General features: G+C 40.7%; 1 protein-coding gene across 5 annotated transcripts in view; it reads left to right on the top strand.

Moving 5' to 3' along the window:
* Positions 1–26,524, top strand: part of wdr17 (WD repeat domain 17) — a 75,964-nt gene that overhangs the window by 23,392 nt on the left and 26,048 nt on the right. For all 5 annotated transcript variants that reach the window (XM_034860492.1, XM_034860517.1, XM_034860509.1 and 2 more), the window contains exons 9-16: positions 91–259; positions 901–992; positions 2,789–2,871; positions 2,980–3,066; positions 4,049–4,213; positions 9,171–9,286; positions 25,916–26,002; positions 26,294–26,443. In XM_034860492.1, the coding sequence (XP_034716383.1) occupies positions 91–259; positions 901–992; positions 2,789–2,871; positions 2,980–3,066; positions 4,049–4,213; positions 9,171–9,286; positions 25,916–26,002; positions 26,294–26,443 (949 nt within the window). The remainder of the gene's footprint in view (positions 1–90; positions 260–900; positions 993–2,788; positions 2,872–2,979; positions 3,067–4,048; positions 4,214–9,170; positions 9,287–25,915; positions 26,003–26,293; positions 26,444–26,524) is intronic.

Genomic DNA, 26,524 nt, shown 5'->3' with positions numbered 1-26,524 from the left:
ATGATTGAATGAACAAAGCAACAAAAGACTTGTACTATTTTTGACCTGTGAATTATTTGCTCTTTCTCTCTGTTTTTATATCATTTCCAGGGTCATGTAGAGACCATCTTTGACTGTAAATTTAAGCCAGATGATCACAACCTGCTGGCTACAGCTAGTTTTGATGGAACCATCAAAATCTGGGACACAAACACACTAACAGCTGTTTACACCTCCCCCGGCAACGAAGGAGTGGTCTACTCCTTGTCCTGGGCTCCAGGTAGATTAATTCCACCTCCAAACACGCAAACATGTGTGAAACCTCTGCAACGAGGAAGAACTGAGGTATAAATTATAAAATAACTTCCACTCCACTGTAGGTGATCCAAACGTACCTACATTCAACCTAAACATAGCAGCCCACAATGCACTGGCAGCTTTGGCTGTGGTCCTGCTTGACACTCAGAACTGCTACAACTATTATTTCTGGTCATAGTTCTATTATCTTTATTGTTACTGCCACGGCACATCATGCCAACTGTTACATTATTATGAATTATATTACTGTATATCTGTATCAATGTCTCTGTGTCTCAAACGGCAGTGGCAGATGGCTGCCCACCTAGAACCTGGGTCTGCAACAAGGTTTCTGCCTGTAAAAATGCTTGATCGTAGGTCTTTGTAATTTATAGAGTGTGGTCTAGACGTACTGTATTTGTAAAGTGTCCTGAGATAACTCCTGTCATGATTTGACACTATAAATTAATAATTGAAGCAAAAATAAATACAGGTACATACAAAAAACAGGTCAGGTAAATGGTACAAAAGACGCTTAGTCCCATCTTAATAGCAGTATGTCAATAATGTGTATCATCTGTTTTCTCGTGCGAAAGTTAGTGACCTTCTTTGTGTGTTTTGAAGGAGACCTGAACTGCATTGCAGGCGCAACGTCTCGAAATGGAGCGTTCATCTGGGATGTCAGAAAAGGAAAGATTATCACTCGCTTTAATGAGGTTACTTTGACTTTATGTGCAAAATTACTTTAAAATTGAATCTGTGTATCATTATTGCTGAAAAATCACAATGTATCACTTGGTCCTTTATTGTCACTAGGAAAACTGTAATGGAACTACATTTTATTTGCATTCTTTTTTTCTTTGGTGCAATAATAATAACAATAAATGTTTGTTTTTTAATAGACCCCAGGACGGCCTCTGACAAACAGTTGCGCATAAGATACTTGTAAAACAAAGAAAAAATCTAAATTACAAATGTACTGTATTATGCTAGTAAAATGTTCAGAAACTCCATAAAACCGCACATTGTCAAAGTGTGGTGGCGCAAAGGACGCCTTTATGGTCCGACAATGCCATTGGAATTACTTCCAATGCTTTATCAATTGCATGAAACAATGATGGGATGCAAAAAGAAAATCTATTCTGGAAAAGATTTATGTCTACTTGAGAAAAAGGAATAATCTTTACAGGTGGAGTTAACTGCCAAATATCCATAAGCCCCAAGCTGCTGGCCCGTGATTGTAGAGCATTTTTGACCTGAGCATGGTCCTTAGAGGCCTTTTGCGTTCGACAAATCCATATTTGGGTCCGACACAGCATTTAAAGGAAACTCTAACCTAGCAGTGCCCAGCTAACCAATGGAGAGTAGGCCCTATTAAACTCGCTTAACACAGCATTTAGGAACACATTCTCTATAGTCATATCAGACAACACTGCGATAAAACCAGGACACATTAATGGTGTGTCTCAAATAATTAAGAGAACAAGACAAACCAATGGTCCATGTTCATCAGGCGTTGTTTCAGTCCTGGTCCCCCTTCAGGATAGAAACCGAAGTTTCCGGACGCAGGAAGCCCGATTCACATAGTCCTTAGCATCCCCGGCGGAGGTGAATGCTCTATACTTCTACAGTGTTGCCTGATAAAGAAAGAAGAAATACAGACCCTTTATTAAAGCTGAATCCATGGTTTTTATAGAAGGCCTGGTGTCTTTTTACGGTGTAGTGTATATCCGTGAGATATATACTCACGGATATCCGTGAGATTTTCCTGCCCTCAACGACGAGCAGAGATTTCTGCGCAGCTTGTAGGATCGCCTGCTTGGTTATGTAGCAAAGCACGTTAAAAATTTGCGTGCGACTGGTAGTGGTATTCTTTTTCAGGGTCATCAATGTAAATTTGGTGGGCTCTCATAATCTCGATCTGAGCATCTGCTAAATTCGGGAACCACTTAGGCAAGGAGCGTGGAGATACTGGTTAGAATTAGCATCTTCTAACCCCTCCTTGAGCCCTACAATGCGGAAATTGCATTTCCGGTTTCTGAACATGTCTGTTAGCTTCACCTCCAGCTCTTGAAAAGCATGGCCATGGCTGTCAAGAATACTTGTGTTGCTTTCCACGCTGTCTATCCCCACCTGTTGAATCTGGGACTGAATCCGAGAAAAACGTGGTTTGATGTAGCCTTTCTGTTTCTCCAGCATTGCCTGTGCAATGGCGTCCGTATCACCATGTTGGGTTTTGTTTTTGTTTGCCATTCTGCTTCAAGTAACTCTAACAAGCACGAAGTGGTAGAATATCAAAGTTGGAACCATATAAAACCCCTATTTCACAAGTTGGGCCAGGAACTACACCACAAGCCGCCATCTCTATCCAGCCGATCACATGACCATGAGCGGCTCCTATAAATTATTAATCTATCACTACCCCTTAGTGAAAAATCTGACTGTAGTTTATTAAAAAATAATGGATGGTATCATGGTGTTTGCAGTGACAACCTTTTTTTTCTTTCTCCAGCATGGTAAGAATGGTATATTCTGTATATCATGGAGCCACAAGGATTCTAAAAGGATTGCTACCTGTAGTGGAGACGGATTCTGGTAAGTCCAAAAATTACTATCATAATATGGGTATCAACGCATGCTATATATTTTTTTTTTACAAAGAAGCACAATTGTCTTACATGTTTTATATTGTTGTGACAACAGTATCATCCGGACCATTGATGGTAAAATCCTCCATAAGTACAAACATCCTGCTGCTGTGTTTGGTTGTGACTGGAGCCAGAACAACAAGTAAGAATTTAATCCAACTGCCCTTTTTCTCAGTCATTATGCAAAATTGTCACTTCATACTGCAATTGGCGTTTAGCAGACCTATTATCGTTCACTCTTTTGAACTGTTTATAAACTGGACCTGTAGACTCCTTGATAACTATTATTAACAAAATTACAAGATATTATTAGATAAAGAAAGTAGCATTATAAAAAGTAATGGAAAAAGAACAAGAAAACAACAAAGTCCAAATTAAATAGGTAAAAATGTGGGTGCAACTCTGACTTTGTCTTTGTGACAAAGGATGCTAAGTGTAGGTGGTAGAGGAGAGCAGAGAGGAAATTCAAACAAACAATTAAACTGAACCGTTTGCGTGAATGCCCAAGTACAAATTACTATCAGACCAGTTCCAACCATGTCAGGTCAATTGTAGTCTTTCTGTCTGGAGAATTAAGTGCATTTGACAAACCATGTCATGCATTTCTGTCTTTTTTTAACCCATGTATGGCTATGCATTTGATTTATTAATTAATCAGTGTCCTTGAAAAAACTTATTGTATTACAACATTTCTACTTTCAAAAATGAATTTATTAATAATCTAGACTAGAAATAACAAATGCGGGGCGCCTGGATAGCTCACCTGGTTGAGCATGCCCCCCATACTACAGCATCCACCGGTTTGGTTCTGACCTGCAGCCCTTTGTCATTCCTTCTCTCTCTTATTTCACATTTTAACCTATCATGTCAAATTAAAGGCCTAAAAAATACTCTTTAAAAAGTAACATGCATGTATTAGTTTTCTGCATCTTTTCGATAGATGTGCCTGAATTTCCAATCTTACGCAGGTGAAAAAGGCAGTGCTTGCAGTTTGTTTAATGTGGGAATAAAGGACATGTCTATAAAGTAACAGTACATTTGACATGTAAAAGTCAAATTTTAAGTTCTTGTGTCATCTGGTAGTTTTTTCACATATCCTCTTACCCCTTTCTTTCTCTTTGTAGGGATATGATAGCAACAGGCTGTGAGGATAAAAATGTTCGTGTGTACTATTTGGCCACCAGCTCTGATCAGCCTCTGAAGGTCTTTACTGGGCACTTAGCTAAAGTATTCCATGTTCGCTGGTCTCCACTAAGAGAGGGAATACTGTGTTCTGGATCAGATGATGGGTGAGTACAGTCACAGAAAGTTAGACTTTTCAGAATGTTTTACTCATTTTCCTTTTAACGAGTAATCGCTTCACTGCCGCGGTAAGTAATATGGTAGAATATTACATACATGGGCAGTATCCTTACCATGCAAGAATTGTAATGTTTTCAGCTTCCAGGAATTGTGTATCCTTGCAACATGGGGCCGTGCATTATCATGGTGCAACATGACATCATGGTCATGGATGAATAGCACAATGATGGGCCTCAGGATCTTACCATCAATAATATGTACCTGTGTTTAATGTGTTCATAACATACGCCTACCCACACCATAACAACACGGCCACCATGGGTCACTCGATCCACATCATTGACATCCGCAAACCCACACAACGCCATACACACTGTCTGCCATCTGCCCTGTACAGTGTAAACCGCGATTCATCTGTGAAGAAAACACCTCTCCAAAGTACCAGACGCTATTGAATGTAATGTAATGGACAGTATTAATATAGCACTTTTCCAGTCTTAACAACTAATCAAAGCGCTTTTACATGCTACAGGAACCATTCACCATTCAAACACATTCATACATTGTGGCAGAGGTGTGTGTGCCATACAAGGTGCCACCTGCTCATCAGATAAACACTGACACACATTCACATTCCGATGCACAGCCTCAGGGGCAACTTGAGGTTCAGCATTCAGTGGCAGGCCGGCAGCTACAAGTGGCTTCAGCTGACACTACCTTGACAGTGTCTGCCTAACTACTTGCTAATCCCAGAAAACTGGGCAAAGAACTGGAGCATGGATGGAGCTGAGACAGGCTGAATGAAGCCTATAGTCTATGCCTGCCATGTTTAATTAGGCTGCAAAGTTGTGCATTTTAACATAAGGGGTCTATGCACAGAAACCACTCTCGTCAAAGTCCTCAACGACCTCCTCACCTTTGCTGACACCGGTTCCGTCCATATCCTTATCCTCCTCAACCTGAGTGCAGCCTTGGATTAACATAAAAAGCAGCAAATGGTACTGTACATTAATGGTATATTTTTGTTAGTATCTGCACTTTCAGCTTCATGAATCTAGAAATAATGGCTGTTTTGGCACTGACAGGCTCAGATTATTATTATTATAAGTGTCTGACCACATCATGGAAAGGATCCATACAAAAAAAGGTGTTCTTTTCGTTTACCCAGAAACAGCTCTGAGAGCACTGTTGCTAAACCCACCAGACTTCATTTAAATAAAATGTTTATGGTGTAGATCCCGCATATTTCCACATGTAAATCAGTAAATAATGTGTTTATTTCAACCAAACCACAGTGGTGATTGTTAAAGACAAACCAGTGAAAAGACAAACCAAGATGGATTTTTATTGATGTTTGTTTTGTGTCCTCTAATAATGAAGTGTATTTTACAATGATAAACATTACTGCATGTTTTTTTTTTACACTTTACCAGACGTTTAACCACTGTAGGGTTAGTGTTAGTATAATGTATGTTTGTGTTATGTTTAAGAATATAACAATGTAATAATTTAAGCATGTCAGTGGCAAAACAATGCAGTTGAAGGTGCGCAATTGCCCAATTACTTACATTTTAGCTTGTTTTGCCACTGCCAACATCTTGCAACAATACGGGACCTGTCAGGAAAGCGAGGCTTAGACATAAAGATGCAGAGTAGAGGATTTATTTATCAAAAGACTTACAAATGAAGGTGTTCAAAATTAAAAACCACTAGAAAACCAGAAGAAAGAAGCAACGCAGGGAATGACAGAGAGGGAAGACTTAGGCTAAAATGCCATCCTCCTTATTTTATTTAAAAAAAAACATTTCCTACACCCCCCCTCCCTTCAGATTTAGAATTACATTCAGTACTTCTACTGTTGTCCTACCGTAACCATTCACCCTGTTTTAGTGTGACCCTGGATCCATAAGGGCAGGGGGGATTAAAGCACCATGTATGGAGTGTAACACATAACACATAAAATGCGACAAGGTGACGGACAGACAACAGAGGGAAGTGTGATGGGACAATAACAGAACTGACAAGAGGGGACTGGACAGGACAGTTGACAAACACAAGGACGTATTATTAGTGATTGGGGTAGAATGATCTATAATTCACATTGGGTGGTCACAGTTATAGTGTTGAAAGGAGTAGGGAAAACATGGTATGCATAAGTGTTGATATTGTGGATAGTGTGTGCCTATGTGCATGAGTAAAGTGGTAACTGCAAGGGACAGAAAAGGGGAAAATAAAATTCTGTGAAAGAAATAGGGAGGGTGGGGTATTACATAATGGGGGAGGGGGGTATATGTCTGGTAATGTACCCGGCTTGTAGTTATGTTTTTTATTTTTATTTTATTTAGGGATTGGAGTATACAGGAGCCAGACCAGGTATAGAATGCAGAGTATTGTGTTTTTTGAATTGTGCCCAGATTTTAAGACAGTTTTTAACAACAATGCTATATGAGTACACAGACGGTGATGTAGTCTGGGGGCAAGCACAGGAGGGACATCAGAGATGTGAAGCCACATGAGGCCTCAACCTGTAGCCATGGTGGGGGTTGGTTATTAGTGCAGCAACAGTATAACATAGTAAGTTTCGGAAAGCCAGGCCACCCAGCTCCTTAGGTTTTTGGAAAGTGTATTTAACTTCCTTCTAGGTGCCTTCTTGTTCCATAGAAATTGAGAAATTGTGTTATCAAGTGGTTGAAAGAAATGTTTGGTGAGGAAAAGGGGTATACATTGGAAGAGATACAGAAATTTGGGGAGTACATTCTTTTTAGCACAGTTCATCCGCTCAGCAAGAGAGAGCGGCAAGAGAGACCCCCGCTGGAGATGCTGAGTCAACCTAGCCAGAAGAGGGGAGAAAATACATTTACAAATATAATACTGAGTAGTTTTTGGTTATACCCAAATATTTAAAATGTTCAGGAAAAGTTTTAATAGGCAGGTTAGATAGAGGATATGCTATGGCTGCAGCAGTAATTGGCATTAGTTCACTTGACAAGACCAATGTGGTCTGTGGGTTTTGTTGTTGTGAACTGAACACTGATCACTGCAGCACGTTCTGTCTGAATTACCACTTGAGCTGTGCTCTTGGCCATCAAGTGCCCGGCACTTTGAGACTATTTGCTTCAAGTGTGAATGACTGCTCAAAGTGAGAATGTTACGTGTGAAATTGAACACTACAGTAGGCTATATGCCAATGTTGTTTTCAATAAAGTAAAAAAACATTTGCACAAAGCCAGCTGATCTACTTTTCCATGTTGATAATAGCAGTTAAATCAGAAAAAATAATGGGACAAAAAGAAATCAAGGACAGTTAGAATAGATACAAATGTGGACTTAATTACTAGTTAACTATAATATTAATGCTATTAATCACGATTAAATAATTTAATCGTTTGACAGCACTGATAGGAATGTATTACCAAAGCGTTTTAACACAGAGAACAGGTAGGACCATTCTACACGGTAAAATGCCTTCTCTGCATCCATCAAAATAACCACTTTGTTAGGAAAAGAATGTTGGTCTTTAACAAACCCTGTTTGGTCTGCAGAGACAATAACTTTTAGAACAGACTCCAGATGCCTAGCATTTCGGCCAAGAGCTTCACAGGAAAGTGGGTCTTTGTCTTTTTTTAAGAGGAGAGAGATGGTGGCCTGGCTTAATGTGGGGGTATGCCATTTTGCATAGACTCATTAAACATTTTATGTGAAATTGGAGCTAATTGATCTGAGAATGTCAAATAAAATTCAGTTAGGAGACAGTCAGGGCCCGGGCATTTACCACTCTGCTTTAGCATTAAAGTGCTTCTGAGTTCACCAATCGTCAATTCTAGACAACGATACACTGTCAATAGAGTTAATCACTAAGGAGTTGAAAAATTGTTCATTTTGTGTCTCATCAGCTACGCATTCAGAGGTGTATAACGTTGCATAAAAGTTTCTCAAAAGATTGTTGATTACTTGTGGATTAATAGTTGTCCCATTAGTAGTACTAATCTAATAGGTTGTGATGAAGATGCTTGTCGGATTTGGTGTGCAAGCAGTTTACTTGGTTTATCTCCAAACTCATTATGTGATTCTGCAGCTTCATTAGAAGCCACAATGTCGAATTCAGCCTTTTACACAAGTAATTCTTTTGATAGAATTGATCTTGCAAGTCTAGTACTTTTCTCAGAGATGATCTTTTTCTGATAAGCAGAGTAAGATATTACCTCTCCTTGCCTCCCAGACTGCCGCTGCTGCTATCTGGCTTTGAATTAGTAAAAATGAAAAGATCAATGCGATCACTAAGAGTCATAACAAAGTTTGTGTCAGAAAGCAATAAAGAATTGAAGGGCCAGGGGGAACGTGACACATATCTACAAGGAAGAAAGGTATCAACAGCTACTGTTGAATGGTCTGATATCACAATGGGGTTGTAGGAGCATGACAGATGGGAGGAGATGGCGATCAATGAGAAAGTAATCAATGCGGGAGAATGTGCCATGGACAGGGGAGATGAAAGAAAACCGTCTCGTACCTGGATTGAGAAAGCGCCAGACATCTGTGATTGCATATTGCTCCAAAAACAATTGAATTACTTTTGAGGATTTGGATAGAACAGAGGGCTTATTAGATGTTCGATCAAGCGAAGGGTCGACAACAATTGAAATCACCAACAAGAATGAGTTGGTTCAAGTCAGAGAGAGAAAAAAACAGTTCTTGAAAAAGTTAACGTTGTCTCAGATTGGGCCATGCACATTTGTCAAAATCATGCTATATCCTCCTATTTTACCTGTCACAATGACACAGTGCCCGTTCGTGTCAGACATCACATTTGTGAATATACTTGCTCTTCATACAGTAAAGAAAACAGGCAGGCCTTTAAAACAGAAAGGCCTTTAAGTAGGCCTTTAAGTAATAATTTAAAATGAATTAAAAGCGAAACCCTGTCTGTCTATCTGTGCACTGCAGGACTGTTCGTATATGGGACTACACACAGGATGCGTGTATCAATGTGCTAAGTGGTCATACAGCTCCTGTCAGAGGCTTGATGTGGAACACAGAGATTCCTTACCTTCTCATTTCAGGTATGTCACTTAAAGTAGTTTTTTAAATTTTTCAGTTCCCTATTTTCTATACAAGCTGTTTTTAACTTTTTCCTACTTCTTTTTTGAACACTGAAATCCTTTTTTGAATTACTTACAATAATTTTAAATGATATGTTTGCATTATGTTAGTATTTTGTTTTGTTGGTTTTCTTGCTTGTACTGAAACACGCAAACCGCAATTTGAAAAAAACAGATGACCAACTACTAAAACAATTGCTAATGAAGCAGCAAGCTGAAATTCCAAGCTCAAACATTGATTATTGTGCATTTAAAGTGTGGTTTGAACCCTAATAATACCTGAAAGAAAAAAAGAAAAAAAAGACAAACATAGAAAAGTTCTTTCTTCTTTGCTTCATGCTCAGCACCCTCCCCGGTGCAACATGCAGCTAGAGGATGAAAGTAATCTCTCTCTGTTCAATGCATCACTGGATAGCAGGCATCTTGGAAAATATTTGCACCTTTGCACAAAGGTAAAATGAAATGACAAATGCTCAATGCTTCAAATGCTTCAACAACATTTAATTTTATTGCCAGCAAGAGATATTGATCTAAATGATTCCTCTTTGATATATCTGATTTTAAAAAGCATTTGAACAAGGTGTGGGGGAAAATGGCAGCCTTGGTGATTGCTTGTATTATCTATAGCAGTTTACTAAAGGGCAGCCAAGGGAGCTGGTACGTAGTTGCCAACACATTGAACATGGTCAAGGTTATAAAAATCCACACTATAATTTACAACGACCCAACAATTCCAGTAATTTACCCAAGAGCAAGCATTTAGTGTTAAAGTGGTGAGGAAAAACTTCCTTGTAGGAAGAAACCTCAGGTGTTGAGGAAAAACTTCCTCCATCCATCTTCATCCATTTATCCAACATTGGGTTGCGGGGGCAGCAGCTCCAGCAGGGAACCCCAAACTTCCCTTTCCCGAGCCACATCAATCAGCTCTGACTGGTTGGTTGGCGATATAATCCCTCCCCCTAGTCCAGGGTCTTCCCTGAGGCCTTTTCCCAGCTGGATGTGCCTGGACCACTTTCCTAGGGAGGTGCCAAGGAGGCATCATTATCAGATGCCCGAACCACTTCAACTGGCTCCTTGACGCGAAGGAGCAGCAGCTCTACTGCCTGGCTTCTCAACCTATCTCTAAGGGAGACTCCAGCCACCTTCCTGAGGAAAAGCATTTTAGCCGCTTGTACCCTGGATCTCGTTCTTTCGGTCATGACCCAGCCTTAATGACCATAGCTGAGGGTAGGAACAAACACTGACCGGTAGACCGAAAGCTTTGCCTTCTGGCTCAGCTCTCTTTTTGTCACAAAAGTGCGATAAATGGAATGTAATACCGTACCCGCTGCTCCAATTCTACAACCAATTTCCCGCTCCATGATCCCCTCACTCGCAAACAATACCCCAAGGTATTTAAACTCCTTGATTTGGGATAAGGACGCATTCCCTACCTGAAGAAGGCACTAGATCAGTTTCCTGCTGAGAACCATGACCTCAGATTTAGAGGTTTTGATCCTCATCCCAGCCGCTTCACACTCTGTTGCGAACCAATCCAGTGAGGAGGTTACATGCTGATGATGCCATCAGGACTACATCATCTGCAAAAAGCAGCGATGAAATCTTGAGCCCACCGAACTGCAATCCGTCCCCACCCCGACTACGCCTTGATTACCTGTCCATAAATATTACTAACAGGATTGGTGACAAAGGGCAGCACTGGTGGAGGCCAACCCTCACCTGAAATAAGTCAGACTTACTGCCGAGAACCCAGACACAGCTCTCGCTTTGGTCAGAGATTGGATGGCCCGGAGAAGGGAGCCCCTCACCCCATACTCCCGCAGCACCTCCCACAGTATCTCCCAGGGGACCCGGTCATACAGTGGGGCAACCCAGGTAAATATTTGTGTTAATGTGCATAAAAAAGATGGAAAAATCTCAAAAGGCATCAAATGACAGATCAGACATTCGTATATGTCACAAAAAGTTAGATTTTATTTCCGTCATTTACACTTTCAAAATAACAGAAAACAAATAAATGGCGTCTGCAAAAGTTTGGACACCCTGCAGAGTTAATACCTTGTACTGCCCCCTTTGGCAAAAATCACAGCTTGGAAATGCTTTTTGTAGCCAGCCAAGAGTCTATCACTTCTTGTTAGAGGTATCTTCGCCCGTTCTTCCTTACAAAAGTCTTCCAGTTCTTTGAGATTTTTAATTCTAGTTCTTTTGAAATTTTTTTGAAACCATTTTTCCTTCTTCTCGTGAAATGTTCCCTGTGCCACAATCCCAAAGCCTGATTGATCCACACCCATGCTTAACAGTTGGACAGAGGTTATTTTCATTCTGTGCCCTTTCTTCTCCAAACGTACCTTTGCTCATTCCGGCCAAAAAGTTATATTTTAACCTCATCGGTCCACAGAACTTGTTTCCACAATGGATCAGGCTTGTCTATACAGTATGTTCCTTTGCAGTCTTCAAGTACTGATTTTTTTTTTTGCGGTTGGGGCGTAGAAGAGGTTCTTCTGATGACTCTTCCATGAAGACCGTATTAGTACAAGTATCTCTTTATAGTGGAATGGTGTTTCACAACTCCAATGTCTGCCAGGTCTTTCTGGATGCTTTTCTCACAATCTTGCGAGCTGTTCTGTCTGATATTTTTCTTGGTCTTCCAGATCTTCTTTTAACCTCCACTGTTGCCGATGACTGCCATTTCTTAATTATATTCCGAACAGAGGATATTGGCATCTGAAAACACTTTGCTATCTTCTTATAGCCTTCTCCTGCTTTTGTAAGCGTCAACTATTTTCAGTTTCAGTTTCAAAATGCATGGTTGGGCATATTCCAAGGCTCCCTCCAGGATCCTTGCGAGTTCCACAACCAGGACGGAATCCGCATTGTTCCTTAATAATCCAAGGTTCGACTATTCGCCAAACCCTCCTTTCCAGCACCTTGGAGTAGACTTTACAAGGGGGGCTGAGAAGTGTGATACCCCTGTAATTCGCACACACCCTCTGGTCCCTCTTTTGGAAGAGGGGAACCACCACCACGGTCTGCCACTCCTTAGGCACTGTCCCTAACTTCCACTCAGTATTAAAGGGGCGTGTCAACAAAGAAAGCCCTCCACTCCCAGAGCTTTCAGCATTTCTGTACGGATCTCATCAATCCCTGGGGCTTTGGCCACTGTAGGAACTACCTCAGTGACCTCCACCAGGGAAATTGACGATAATCCCTAATAATCCTCCAGCTCTGCCTCTACCACAGAGAATGTTTCAGCTGGATTTGGGAGTTCCTCAGAGTGCTCCTTCCACCACTCTATTACCTCCTCAGTTGAGGTCAACAACGTCCCATCCTTACTGTACACAGCTTGGATGATTCCCCACTTCTCCAAATCCCCCCAGCCTCCACAGGGATGCACGAAAAGCCGTACCGGAGGTGTGAGTTAAAAGTCCAACGGACAGGGGCCTCCTCCAGACGTTCCCAATTTACCCACACTTCCCATTTGGGCTTACCAGGTCTGTCCAGAGTCATCCCCCATACCCTGACCCAACTCACCACCAAATGGAGATGACAGCTCCGGCTCTCTCTTCACCCAAGTGTTCAAAACATACGGCCTCAGATCGGATGAAACGATTAAAAAAACGATCATTGATCTTTGGCCTGGCTCTGGTACCACGCACACTTATGAGCATCCCTATGTTCAAACATGGTGTTTGTTATGGACAATCCATGACTAGCACAAAAGTCCAACAACAGACAACTTCTCTGGTTTAGATCCGGGAGGCCGTTCCTGCCAATCACGCCTATCTCAATCATCGCCCACATGTGTGTTGAAGTCCCCCAGCAGAACTATGGAGTCCCCTACTGGAGCCCCATAATGGACTCAATTCAAGGTCTCCAAGAAGGCAGAATACTCAGAATTCTTGTTTGGTGCATATGCACAAACAGTCAGAGTTTTTCCCCCCATCACCCGCAGGCGTAGGGAGACGACCTTCTCGTCCACCAGCAGCGCTAAGCCGGGGGCTTGTGAGTATCCCCACACCTGCCCAACGCCTCACACCCTGGACAACTCCGATGTAGGACAGAGTCAAACCCCTATCCAGGATTATGGTTCCAGAACCGAGACTATGCGTAGAAGTAATCCCCACCAGATCTAACTAGTAGCGCTCAACTTCCCGCACAAGTTCCAGCTCCTTCCCCCACAGAGAAGTTCCATATCCCCAGAGCCAGTCTTTAATGAACTTTAATGAAGCCAACTGACGGTTTAAAAAATATAATGATATATTCCAACGGCAGAGACGCAACGCGAGTCGCATTCTACCAAGCACAATGTCTGAACAAACCCCACGTTTACCAGAAATCTACTGGTTACTAAGTAGTAAACCGAAGTAAAAAACAAACCTGAACCTGAAGAAACCCTAAACGTTAACCGAAAAGACCCACGGACCTGAGTGACTGAGGGAGATGAAGAGAGCTGTTCTCTTCTCAGTGTTTTGTGTGTGAGTGGGAAGAGCAGGACACACACAGCAACACAAGGAATCTTTATGGGTGTAGGGGAGGGGCGCTGGGACTAGCCTATCACAGAACGCTGACACTGTGAGCTACCCAATGAGGATTTGTACTCAATCCAAGCGCAGATGTTGACTCTTGTTACTATTATAATACTTGTATTCGGCAAAAAGTGCTTTATCCGTACCGGATACTCGTTTCAGTCGAGTATTCGGCTCATCTGCAGTAGCAGGGCCAAGCAGGACCACGCCGACAGTTTCAACCATGGTTTAGGTGCCACCAAAATCCAAGGTATTTGGTTGGGAGATGAATCTGACTATGAAGAGAAGCCGAGACGAGAAGGGGTGCCGTGTCTGCATCTATGACCCCCCCCCGCCCCCCCCGGTTTAGGCGAACGCTGCACCTTCTCACTCCATAACTATTGGTTGGTATGTTATCTGTTGTAAGTTTATTATTCTCGGGCCCTTCCGAAAAGCTTTTAGTAGCTTATTTGGGGTTCACCATTTCATGCGGCCTGTATATGATCATTGTACCTCATGAAATTGTGTTTAAACATACATTGATGACATGTGAAATAAACATTGTAAGCAAGTAAACTATAAGCTTTATCAAAGAGGGGAGTTTTAAGTTTACTGTTAAATGTGGTGATGGTGACGGCCTCCCAAACACAGACTGCAAGCTGCAGAGGAGCCTGATAGCTGAAGGCTCTGGCTCCCATTATACTTTTAGAGACTCTAGGAAGTAACTGCATTTCGGGAGCAGAGTGCTCTAGTGGTACAAAAAGGTGCTATGAGCTCTTCAAGATATGATGGTGCTGGACCATTTAGAGCTTAGTAGGTCAGGAGTAGGATTTTTAATTCAATCCTGGATTTTTACAGCAAGCCCATGCAAAGAATACAGGAGAAATATGATCTTGTTTCTTAGTTTTGTCAGGACACTCGCTGCAGCATTCTGGACAGTTACAAATGCATGGACTAGTTTTCAGCATCGTTTTAAGACAATGTAACACATTTTTGGCAATGGTATAAAGTTGTAAAAGGCTGTTCTCTAATGCTCACTTAAAATAAACGTCAAGGATACGTCCTGATCAAAAATAACTCCTAGTTTTCTGACAGTAGTGCTGAAGGCCAGGGCAATACCATCCAGAGTGGATAATGAGGTTTGGAGGGGTTTATAACTTCAGTTTTGTCTGAGTTCAACATCCGTGATTTTAGATCTTTAATGCATGCTTGAAGTTTAACTAACTGACTGGTTTTGTCTGGCTTTATTGACAGGTACAATTGTGTGTCATCCGCATAACAGTGAAAGTGAATTGAGTGTTTTGTAATAATATTGTCTAGAGGTAACAATGCCTATAAAAAGTATTCACCCCCCCCCCACCCCCCCCCAAATTAATAAGGTGAAGAAGATGATTTCATAAATATTCACCCCCTTCAGGTTAGTATTTAGTAGATGCACATTTGGCTGCAATTAGTCTGTGTTGATATGTTTCAATCAGACTGGCACATCTAGACATTGCTAATCTCCATTCTTCTTGCAAAACAGCTCAACCTCTGTCAGGTCGATTGAGGATTGGGTGTGAACAGCGCTTTTCAAGTCCAGCCACAAATTCTCGATTAGATTGAGATCTTGGCTTTGACTTTGCCACTCCAGAACATTCACCTTGTTGTCTTTGAACCATTTCTGTGTGGCTTTTGCTGTATGCTTGGTGTTGTTGTCCGTCTGTCACTTTTTGTCTCATCAGACCAAAGAATCTTCTTCCAATTGACCTTGGCACATGCAAGGGTGAAATACAGGCAAGATTTCATATGAGCTTATTTTAACAGTGGCTTTCTCTTTGCCACTCTCCTCTACAGCTTTGACTAGTGAAGAACCTAGGCAACAGCTGTTGTATGTACAGTCTCTCCCATCTGAGCCACTGAAGCTTTAAACTACTTCAGAGTAGGTTACTTGGTGGTTTCCCTCAACAGTCTTCTTCTTAGCTGGTCACTCAGTTTGTGAGCGTTGCCAGCTCTAGGCAGATTGTTTTGACCCTTAAGTTTTACGCCTCGGGGGTGCTAGGAAGTATCACAAATCATAAACTCAAACTAACAAAGGAGAGACTAACACGTCAAAGTACCGTAACAAGTCTCTTTTATTACACAAGATAAATATATATACAGTGAGGAAAATAAGTATTTGAACACCCTGCTATTTTGCAAATTCTCCCACTTAGAAATCATGGAGGGGTCTGAAATTGTCATTGTAGGTGTGAGAGACATAACCTAAAAAAAAAAAAAAACAAATCCAGAAATTACGATTTGTTTATTTAACTATTTTTGTATAATATACGTATTTGAACACTGAGGAAATCAATGTTAATATTTGGTACAGTAGCCTTTGTTTGCAATTCCAGAGGTCAAACGTTTCCTGTAGTTTCTCACCAGGTTTGCACACACTGCAGAAGGGATTTTGGCCCAGTCCTCCACACAGATCTTCTCTAGATCAGTCAGGTTTCTGGGCTGTTGCTGAGCTCCTTCCAAAGATTCCCCATTGGGTTTAGGTCTGAAGACTGGCTTGGCAACGCCAGAACCTTGATATGCTTCTTCCAGAGCCACTCCTTGGTTATCCTGGCTGTGTGCTTCGGGTCATTGTCAAGCTGGAAGCCCCAGCCTCGACCCATCTTCAATGCTCTAACTGAGGGAAGGAGGTTGTTCCCCATTATCTCACAATACACGGCTCCGGTCATCCTCTCCTTAATGCAGTGCAGTCGCCCTGTCCCATGTGCAGAAAAACACCCCCAAAGCATGATGTTACCACCCCCATGCTTCACAGTAGGGATGGTGTTCTTGGGATGGTACTCATCATTCTTCTTTCTCCAAACACAGTTAGTGGAATTATGACCAAAAAGTTCTATTTTGGTCTCATCTGATCACGTCTTTCTCCGTGCCATGCATGATTTCAAACCATGACGTCTTAATGTATTACCAAGAGTAACCTTGGAAACGGGGGTCCCAGCTCTTTTCAGGTCATTGACCAGCTCTTCCCGTGTAGTTCTGGGGCAGATTTCTCACCTTTCTTAGGATCATTGAGACCCCACGAGGTGTGATCTTTCATGGAGCCCCAGTCCAAGGGAGATCGACAGTCATGTTTAGCTTCTTCCATTTTCTAATGATTGCTCCAACAGTGGACCTTTTTTCACCAAGGTACTTGGCAATTTCCCCTTAACCCTTTCCAGCCTTGTGGAGGTGTACAAGTTTGTCTCTAGTGTCTTTGGACAGTTCTTTGGTCTTGGCCATTTTAGTAGTTGGATACTTACTGATTGCATGGGGTGGACAGGTGTATTTATGCAGCTAAGAACCTCAAACAGGTGGATCTAATTTAGGTTAATAAATGGACATATGAGGTGAAACTTTTGAAGGCAGACTAACAGGTCTTTGAGGGTCAAAATTCTAACTGATAGACAGGTGTTGAAATACTTATTTGCAGCTGTATCATACAAATAAATAGTTAAAAAAAATCATACATTGTGATTTCTTGTTTTAAAAAAAAAAAATAGATTATGTCTCTCACAGTGGACATGCACCTACGATGACAATTTCAGACCCCTCCATGATTTGTAAGTGGAAAAACTTGCAAAATAGCAGGGCGTTCAAATACTTATTTTCCTCACTGTATATTTGTATATTTATCTAAACATATACACTTCCACTCGAAAGTTTGGGTCACCCAAACAATTTTGTGTTTTCCTGAAAAGTCACACTTATTCACCACCATACGTTGTGAAATGAATAGAAAATAGAGTCAAGACATTGACAAGGTTAGAAATAATTATTTGTATTTGAAATAAGATTTTTTTTTTACATCAAACTTTGCTTTCGTCAAAGAATCCTCCATTTGCAGCAATTACAGCATTTCAGACCTTTGGCATTCTAGCTGTTAATTTGTTGAGGTAATCTGGAGAAATTGCACCCCCCGCTTCCAGAAGCAGCTCCCACAAGTTGGATTGGTTGGTTGGGCACTTCTTGCATACCATACGGTCAAGCTGCTTCCACAACAGCTCAATGGGGTTCAGATCTGGTGACTGCGCTGGCCACTCCATTACCGATAGAATACCAGCTGCCTACTTCTGCTCTAAATAGTTCTTGCACAATTTGGAGGTATGTTTAGGGTCATTGTCCTGTTGTAGGATGAAATTGGCTCCAATCAAGCACTGTCCACTGGGTATGGCATGGTGTTGCAAAATGGAGTGATAGCCTTCCTTATTCAGAATCCCTTTTACCCTGAACAAATCTCCCACCTTACCAGCACCAAAGCAACCCCAGACCATCATATTACCTCCACCATGCTTAACAGATGGTGTCAGGCATTCTGCGTCTCACAAACGTTCTTTGTGATCCAAACACCTCAAACTTGGATTCATCTGTCCACAACACTTTTTTCCAGTCTTCCTTTGTCCAATGTCTGTGTTCTTTTGCCCATCTTAATCTTTTTCTTTTATTGGCCAGTCTCAGATATGGCTTTTTTTTTGCCACTCTGCCCTGAAGCCCAGAATCCCGCAGCCGCCTCTTCACTGTAGATGTTGACACTGTTTGCGGGTACTATTTAATGAAGATGCCAGTCGGGGACCTGTGAGGCGTCTGTTTCTCAAACTAGAGACTCTAATGTACTTATCTTCTTGCTCAGTTGTGTAACGCGGCCTCCCACTTCTTTTTCTACTCTGGTTAGAGCCTGTTTGTGTTGTCCTCTGAAGGGAGTAGTACACACCGTTGTAGGAAATCTTCAATTTCTTAGCAATGTCTCGCATGGAATAGCCTTCATTTCTAAGGACAAGAATAGACTGTCGAGTTTCAGATGAAAGTTCTCTTAGTAATTGTAATTGACCCCACAAATGTGATGCTCCAGAAACTCAATCTGCTCAAAGGAAGGTCAGTTTTGTAGCTTCTGTAACGACCTAAACTGTTTTCAGATGTGTGGACATGATTGCACAAGGGTTTTCTAATAATCAATTAGCCTTCTGAGCCAATGAGCAAACACATTGTACCATTAGAACACTGGAGCTATAGTTGCTGGAAATGGGCCTCTATACACCTATGTAGATATTGCACCAAAAACCAAAGACAGAATTGCATCCACCTTCGCAGTCACAGGGTGCACCTGCGCTCCGCCAACTAGCTTCCCAAAGTAGATCACGACGGCCTTCCCAAACCCACATTTGGCCAGGTTGAGGATCAGAGAGGCTTGATCTAAACGGGCAAACAGTAATAAATGTGGCCATGTGATCAGACCGGATTTAAACAAGTGCCTTACTCCATCCATTTCTGAATCATGGATTTAACAAAAATCTGTGGGGTGTCCAGTGAGTTGATCTTTTTGTAGCCATCTCCTGACTTGTACTTTTCAATTCTCTTTTCTCTGAGTTGCAATTGTAGTAGGAATACTGATGAACCAGAGACCACAATCACTTGACACACAACAGCTGAACTCAGGTAATCCCCATTTCACTAATTGTGACACTGCTAGCATCAACTAGCTGGACTTCATTCACTTCACTTTAAAGGGGGGTGAATATTTATGCAATCATCTTCTTTATCGTAGATATCTTTTGATGAATTGACATTAGTTTGTAAAAATATGTTTTCACTTTGATATTCAAAAGCCAAATTACATTGAACATGATTTCATGTATAAAAGAAACAAAAGGGTGAAACATCCGAGGGAACACTTTTAATAGGCATTTATAAAAGGAGAATAGATTTGATTAGATTAGCACTGAGCCTTGTGGAATGCCATGGCTGGAGGATTCATCGTTAACATTAACAAATTAAGATTGATCAACAAAATACGACTTAAATCAGCTTATTGCGATTCCTTTTAATGTCAACTAAATTTTCCAGTCTCTCTAACAGGATGGCATGGTCAATGGTGTTAAATGCAGGACTTAGATCTATTAAGACAAGTACGGGGGTCCTTTGTCTGAAGCAGTTTGAAGGTTATTAGTAATTTTCACCATTGCCGTCTCTGTGCTATGATGCATTTTAAATCCTGGCTGAAAATCCTCAAATAAACTATTCCTATGTAGAAAATCACATGACCAATTAGTGACTACCTTCTTTAGGATCTTGGAGAGAAAAGGGAGATTATATATAGGTCTATAGTCTACACACCCTCAGTTTTATCACCGCTATTTTAAATGACTGCGGTACATAACATTTACACAATAAAGACATATTGATCATATCTAATATTGAAGCGTTAATCACGGGTAATTCTTCTTTAATTAGGCTCGTTGGGATGGGCTCTAAGAGACAGGTATCTAGCAAGAAGCTTAGCTGAAGAACCTTTTAAAATTAATGAAGAAAGACATTTAACATTAATTGTCTATAGGATAAAAGAAAAAAAACTCCTTTGGTTACGTTCTGCTTTAAAAGGAAGTGCTGCTGTTTAGCATTTCATTCATACATACAATGAACAACCATTGCTTTGTCAGGTCTTGTCGTTTTTTCTAGCGGTACTGCATTCAAAGGTGAACCGCTATAAGTTAATGGGAATAGGTAATGATTTTTATTATAATTTTATCATTAAAGAAGCTCATTAAGTCTACACTACGCAGAGCTATAGGAATAGATGGATCAATACAATCGTGACTCTTTCAGCCTGGCAAAAGTGCTGAAAAGAAACCTTGGGTTGTTCTTATTTTCTTATATAAGAGATAAGTAATAGTCTGTTGTGGAATTTGTGAGGGCCTTCCTGTATGTTTTCAGACTGTGTTGCACATCTAAACAAGATTCTTTCAGTTTGGTAGAATGCCCTTTACTTTCAAGTTTTTGCAAGATTTGTTTTTTATTTGTAATACCGAGGTGTTAGTTAAATTGGCCTCATCTTCTTTTTGAGAGGAACAACAGAGGCCGTAGCACCGGCTTCGCTATTAAATACTATAATACTATTAAATCTTCAGTTTTAAAGCTATATGCCAGCACAAGGTCGAGGGTGTGGTTAAAACAGCGAGTGGCCTTTTGCAGACTCTGACTGAACCAATTGAATTCAGTAGTGAGTTGACAGCAATGCTAAGGCTACTGTTGTCAACGTCCACATGGATATTAAAATCATCTACAATAAGTACTTTGTCTGATTTAAGGACTACACATTATAAAAACTCAGAGAATTCAGATGAAATTTCAGAATATGGACCTGGAGCTCGGTAAACAAGAACAAATATAATTGTAATGGTATAATGGCTGTAATGTTTTCCATGTTGGATGTAGAAGATTAAGAACAAAGCTTTCAAAACTAACATATAGACTAACATAATCTTCATTGCATAGCCATGTTTTAGTAAGACAGACTAGATCAATCTGTTTACTAGTACTCCGTTAGAAGACATTTCTATTATTTAATAGTCTAATTTTCCTATTGTGTTCTATCATTTTAGTGGTAGATTTAATTCCAATTAGTTTGTTAAGTATAGCTCCTCCTTTTGATTAACTGATCTGAGTTATGGGACAGACACAGGGATGATGGAACTATAAGTGGGCGACTGCTCCAGCGGAAGCACAGAGGAGAGCGTAGAACTGCACCTCTGATTATTGATTTCAAGTTGGGTTATCATTGTTTATGACCAATAATAGACTCAGTCAGATTTCTTGATATGAGAGTGGCTCTGTCCAAAGTGGGATAAATGCCGTTTCTCCTAATCAGACCAAGCGTTTCCCAGAACACCCTCCAGTTATATACTTAGCCGGCATCATCAGCTGGGCACCACTCTGGCAACCAGCGTCGGAAGGATGACATGCAGCTGTACATGTCATCGTTGATCAGGTTTTGCAGGGGTCCAGAGAAAACTACTGAGTCCGACATTGTCTTTGCACATGCACAAAGTTAAGTATGATCTTACTGTGTTCACGTTTATCTGAAGCCAGCAGCTTTAGATAGGATTCCACATCAACCGCTCTGGCCCCAGGGACGCACACGGCCGAGGTTGCTGGAGCCCCAACTTCACGTAAAGAGTTCCCAATAACCAGAGTTTGTTTCTCAGCGGATGTGTCACTGAGTGGGGGGAAACTGTTAGAAAGGCAAAGATGCTGGTCGTTAGCCATAGGCTCTGGTTTAGTTGCTAGCTACGGAAGCGTACAATTTTGATTCCATGGTGCTGAACCATGCCTCAAACTCACTAAGCCTCGCCTCCAGAGCCGCAAATAAACTACATTTATTACAGGTATCTTTATCACTAAAGGAGGCAGAGGAAAAGCAAACATTTGACACACCAAGCAAGGGAGTACAGGAGAGGGAGAGGAATTAGCCATTTCTAATGGCTAAGCAAAAGTAGCTAACAGCGTTTTAACTGTTTATTTTATTAATTCAGGACAATGCACATCGATGAACATGCACAACAGTACACGTAAATGTGCCATATTGTAGCCCGAGGGCTAATTTCCATCTGCAGTCCAATAGGCAGGTGTGAGTTACAGTAAAAAAGACATAGGATAGTAGCATTTAGTACATAAAAACAAGAAGAAACAAAATAAAAAGAAGAGAAAAGAAAAAACAAGACAGTTCATTAGTAAAAAAAAAAAAGTATTAAAAAAAATATGAAAACACAAGTTAGCGTTGATTACATGTTTCCAATGAAATTATGAGATAAGCAAGGCAATCGCTGTAAGAGACGATAACTATAAGTGCTTGAGTATTACTAGTGTAGTTTTAAATGCAATCCAAGCAAATATTCGCTAAATTAAACAATAAAGCAGAGGTGAGTATGTTTTGGCTGGAGCAGAAAACAGCACGAGTGTTCCGTTTTGGAAGCATCTGGGTTAGAGATCAACTTCTTATCTACCAGAAGTTGTCACACAAGAGAAAATGCCTGTTGTTGCAGACTACATTGTGACAGAAGGAGATTTAGCAAAATGGCCATATTTGTCAATTGTTAAAATCCTCAACATGAAGGCTAATGTGGACTAGTTGATTGGAAGCAATCAGTAACAGCCGAGGAGACAGTCCATATGCTTAAAGGACAGCATTGGGTGGGGTAATTAATGGGAATTCTAAAGGTAGCGAGAGCAACTTAACTTAAGCAGTTGTCAACAGGATTTTTGTGTCAAGATTGGGAGAAGTGTTGAGTCAGCAGTATAATCAGGATTTCAATAAGAAAGATACAGAAGAGAATGGCAAAATGCTGGCTCTAAGGAAAAACCAGTCGATTAGGCATCCAGAGGACTGAAGGTTGTAGATTTCATGCAGGGCCATAGGTAGTTTGGTGTTTTAGAGTTTTTGCAAGGGCCAAGGCCTGGCTGGAAAATGTTGGGTAGCTTGCAATAAGAGCAGATGACCTGGAGCTCAAGAAGGAAGCCACAGTGAATGTTGTTATTGTGGACAACTCACCTGACATTATCAATTAGCTAATATCCTATTTTTCAGATAGGAGGAAGCTGAAAATAGCAGTGGCCTGTTTCCTTAAGGTCAGAAAGGCTCTTTTGAAGATGATACACAGGAGGCGTGTACCAGTAGCTCAAAGGCACCAAAAGAATCCAGGGCCAAAAGGGCAGCCTTTGTCAACAGACAATATTTTGGAGGCAGAGCTTGCCACCATTCAGTCAGCAACAAAGAATTGCAGAGGATATTTCTATGGTGTTAGTTGGGAAGCCCACAGGGAGCAGGCAGAGTGCTAAACCGGTTGGACCATAAGTGGGCTCCTGAGAGTTGAAGGATGGTTGATGGTTGTCATTTACAACGTTGGGATTGAATATTTTTGACCAATTTAATTAAGGAGAAGACAAGGCCCAATCAATTTTTACGGAGTGATATTCACCTGTCTGGCAAGCAGAGCCTCTGGAAGTGACACATTCTCTGGATACAGGTGCATGCTTTGCATCATTTTATTGCTAGTAGAGGTCAAGTTGCTCACATCTAATCTGACAATGCAACAGACTTCAAAGTAGTGGAGAAAGAGCTAAGGGAGCCCCTGGCAGCTGTAAATCATGCACAGGCTCTCGTAATGGTGGCGTCTGGGAATCCTCATGCTAAGAAGGATTCTCAGTCCTGTTCTTTGACAGCGGATATTGTAGGATGATGGGCCTCATACAGTCATGCTTGAAGCTGAAGCCATTTTAAATGATAGGCCTATCACCAATATGTCACACAATCAAAATGATCTTCAGCCACTAACTCCCAACCATATTTTCCTCATCACTGCCAATTTAATTGTTTTAACCTTATGAAACAAAGATGGAAGCAAGTTCAGTACCTCTCTGGTCTGGAAATGAAGGGTAAGAGAATATCTACCTTTGCTGCAGGAAAGGCAATCAAAAAAAGTAGAAATCTAAAACCAGGAAATTTCTCAGCTCCACAGCTCCTGGCTGCTTAGAATAGTGTTTGAGGTTTTCCAAGTAGAAAATGGACTTGCTCTCTCAGTGACTGGGGTCTGGGGTCATTGCAAGGCCTATGACTAAAATGTACCTGCTACATGAGAGCACAGGTTAGCAGCTCATTTAGAATGTGTGTAAATGGGAAATTAATAATATTTATTTTTTCTCTTTATGAATGTTAGAATTTTAATGCCTTTAAGTCATATAAATCACGGGCTGGTATGTAATGTATTTTGATTGTAGGATACATTTTCTATGTGTCACTATTGTGCTTTGAATCACGTGTCTATTAAGGTAGGAACCTTTTAACAGGTAACGGGTTGATTTTCCACCAGGCACATCTGTGCTACAAGCCGATTGTGCCGCAGTTTTGTTTCATCCTCTGCCACATGACATACCACACCGAGAGGGTCTTAGAAGAGAAGCGTCTTGCCTGCTCGATTCAAAGATTTGGTCACTACAAGGGCTTAAAAGAATAATGACGTGTTTATTAAGCTAGTATCTACCTTCCACTCCAAAAACTCCTGTAATTAAATTCCATTCCTTCTCTTTTCTGGTGTTGTCCTTTTTATAAAAAGGATTTGTGATGTTTATTAAATTTTTACAACTCCAAGAGGAATCTCTCATTGTCCATAGTGTTGTAGAGGACACATATATACGATATTGGGGGGTGTCTTTTGGTAAATTGACCGGATGCTTGCACTGTTTCACTTCCTGTCTGGCTGTTCAAACACCCTGCAGCTTGCCTCTAATAGATCTGCCACGTATCTTAAGCGGAGCATTGACTTGAATGGCCGTGATTGGTCAAGGAGTTTGCTGCGCCTCCAGAAGTTTTTGACCGCATCGCTATGCAACTGCAATGCTAATGTGGTTGTATGCAATGTTTGTTTATGGAGCTTCATAGACACACATGCATTTTAGCTTATTTTTGTTATTATTTTTGTTTATTTGAAGACCATTGTAATGAGCTAAATATATATATACTTATAAATGTGTGTGTATGTATGTCTGTGTATATGTATGTGCATATGTGTGTATATCCCTTTATCTCTAACCTCTGAGGTACTGTCTGATGTACCTTGTGCTGTGTGTTTGTATTGGTATTTGTTTTGTTTTATTTGAAATTAAATATTTAAAAAAGAAAAATGAAAATGTTTAGTTCAGTTAAGTAACTATTGTAAGCTCTACAACATGATATGTACAATTTGCAAGGTAAACAAGTGGTTGATTCAAATGATTTAAAAGTTTAACTATTATGACTCCTATTGACACCATCAGTAATGTTAAAGGTGCTGACAGTGAAATATAGCTCTTTAGTCACTTTAGTGGTACAACATGTACAAAAGTCAGTTTAATCATGAACACAACTCTTTCGTACTGGTTCTCTCAATTAGTCTTTCCCCAAACTCTACATTAGCCCCCCCCCCCTTCTCTTTGAACTAGTTAGGCACATGAATCCCAGCCTGGTGGCCGATTGAACCTAACATGCTGGATTCTGGAGGACAGTACTCAAACTAGTAATTAAAGCTAAAGTTTCTGTCCTCACATTCAGAGATTGTGCTACCTCCTGTTTGAACTGACAACACAATAAGAGAATGTCTTGTGTTTGTAAAATGTTGGTACATGTGATGCCGTTGATGATATTTTCTATGTCATATCAGCAATAACAAAAAATTGTGTATATTTATTTATACCTCTGCCTGCTAAAAAATCCCTGCACAATTTAAAATGAGAATACTCTTTTGTAAAATTTTGTATTATTTAGGTTCTTGGGATTATACAATCAGAGTGTGGGACACAAGAGATGGTACATGTCTAGACATAGTCTACGACCACGGAGCTGATGTCTATGGTAAGACAGAACTAGAGGAAGAACAACCTGCTAGACTTTAAATACAGTACAGTAGTACATTATGTAATGAACGAGATTTTTCACTGAAAATGAAATAAAAACTTTTAGTTACATTGAAGTAAATTCATTCAAATTGAATGTGAATGGCTGTAGTCTCAGGTTGCATGCATCAAATAGTTTTTTGTTAATACATGATTGCCAACATTCAGTTTTGAACCTGAGCCCTCTACCACCATACTACCTCAATATTTCTATTCTGACATTCATTAACCTAACCGTGTGTGTCTTTAGGTTTAACATGTCATCAGAGTCGTCCATTCACCATGGCCAGCTGTAGCAGAGACAGTACAGTGAGGTTGTGGTCTCTTACACCCCTCATCTCGCCACTGCTGCTGAAAATCCTTACCAACCAGCCTTGGGAAAAGATAATAGGAAACACTGGTAAGAAAAGCCTCACGCTCTCTTCTGTTATAGTGTTCTGTTCTAAAATCTCCTTTAACTACGCTGGTTGTGTGTGTTTGC

Source organism: Etheostoma cragini, chromosome 2 (assembly GCF_013103735.1).
Source record: "Etheostoma cragini isolate CJK2018 chromosome 2, CSU_Ecrag_1.0, whole genome shotgun sequence".
Lineage (NCBI taxonomy): Eukaryota > Metazoa > Chordata > Actinopteri > Perciformes > Percidae > Etheostoma > Etheostoma cragini.
The sequence above is the reverse complement of the archived record's forward strand: the minus strand, read 5'-3'. Positions and strand labels throughout refer to the sequence as shown.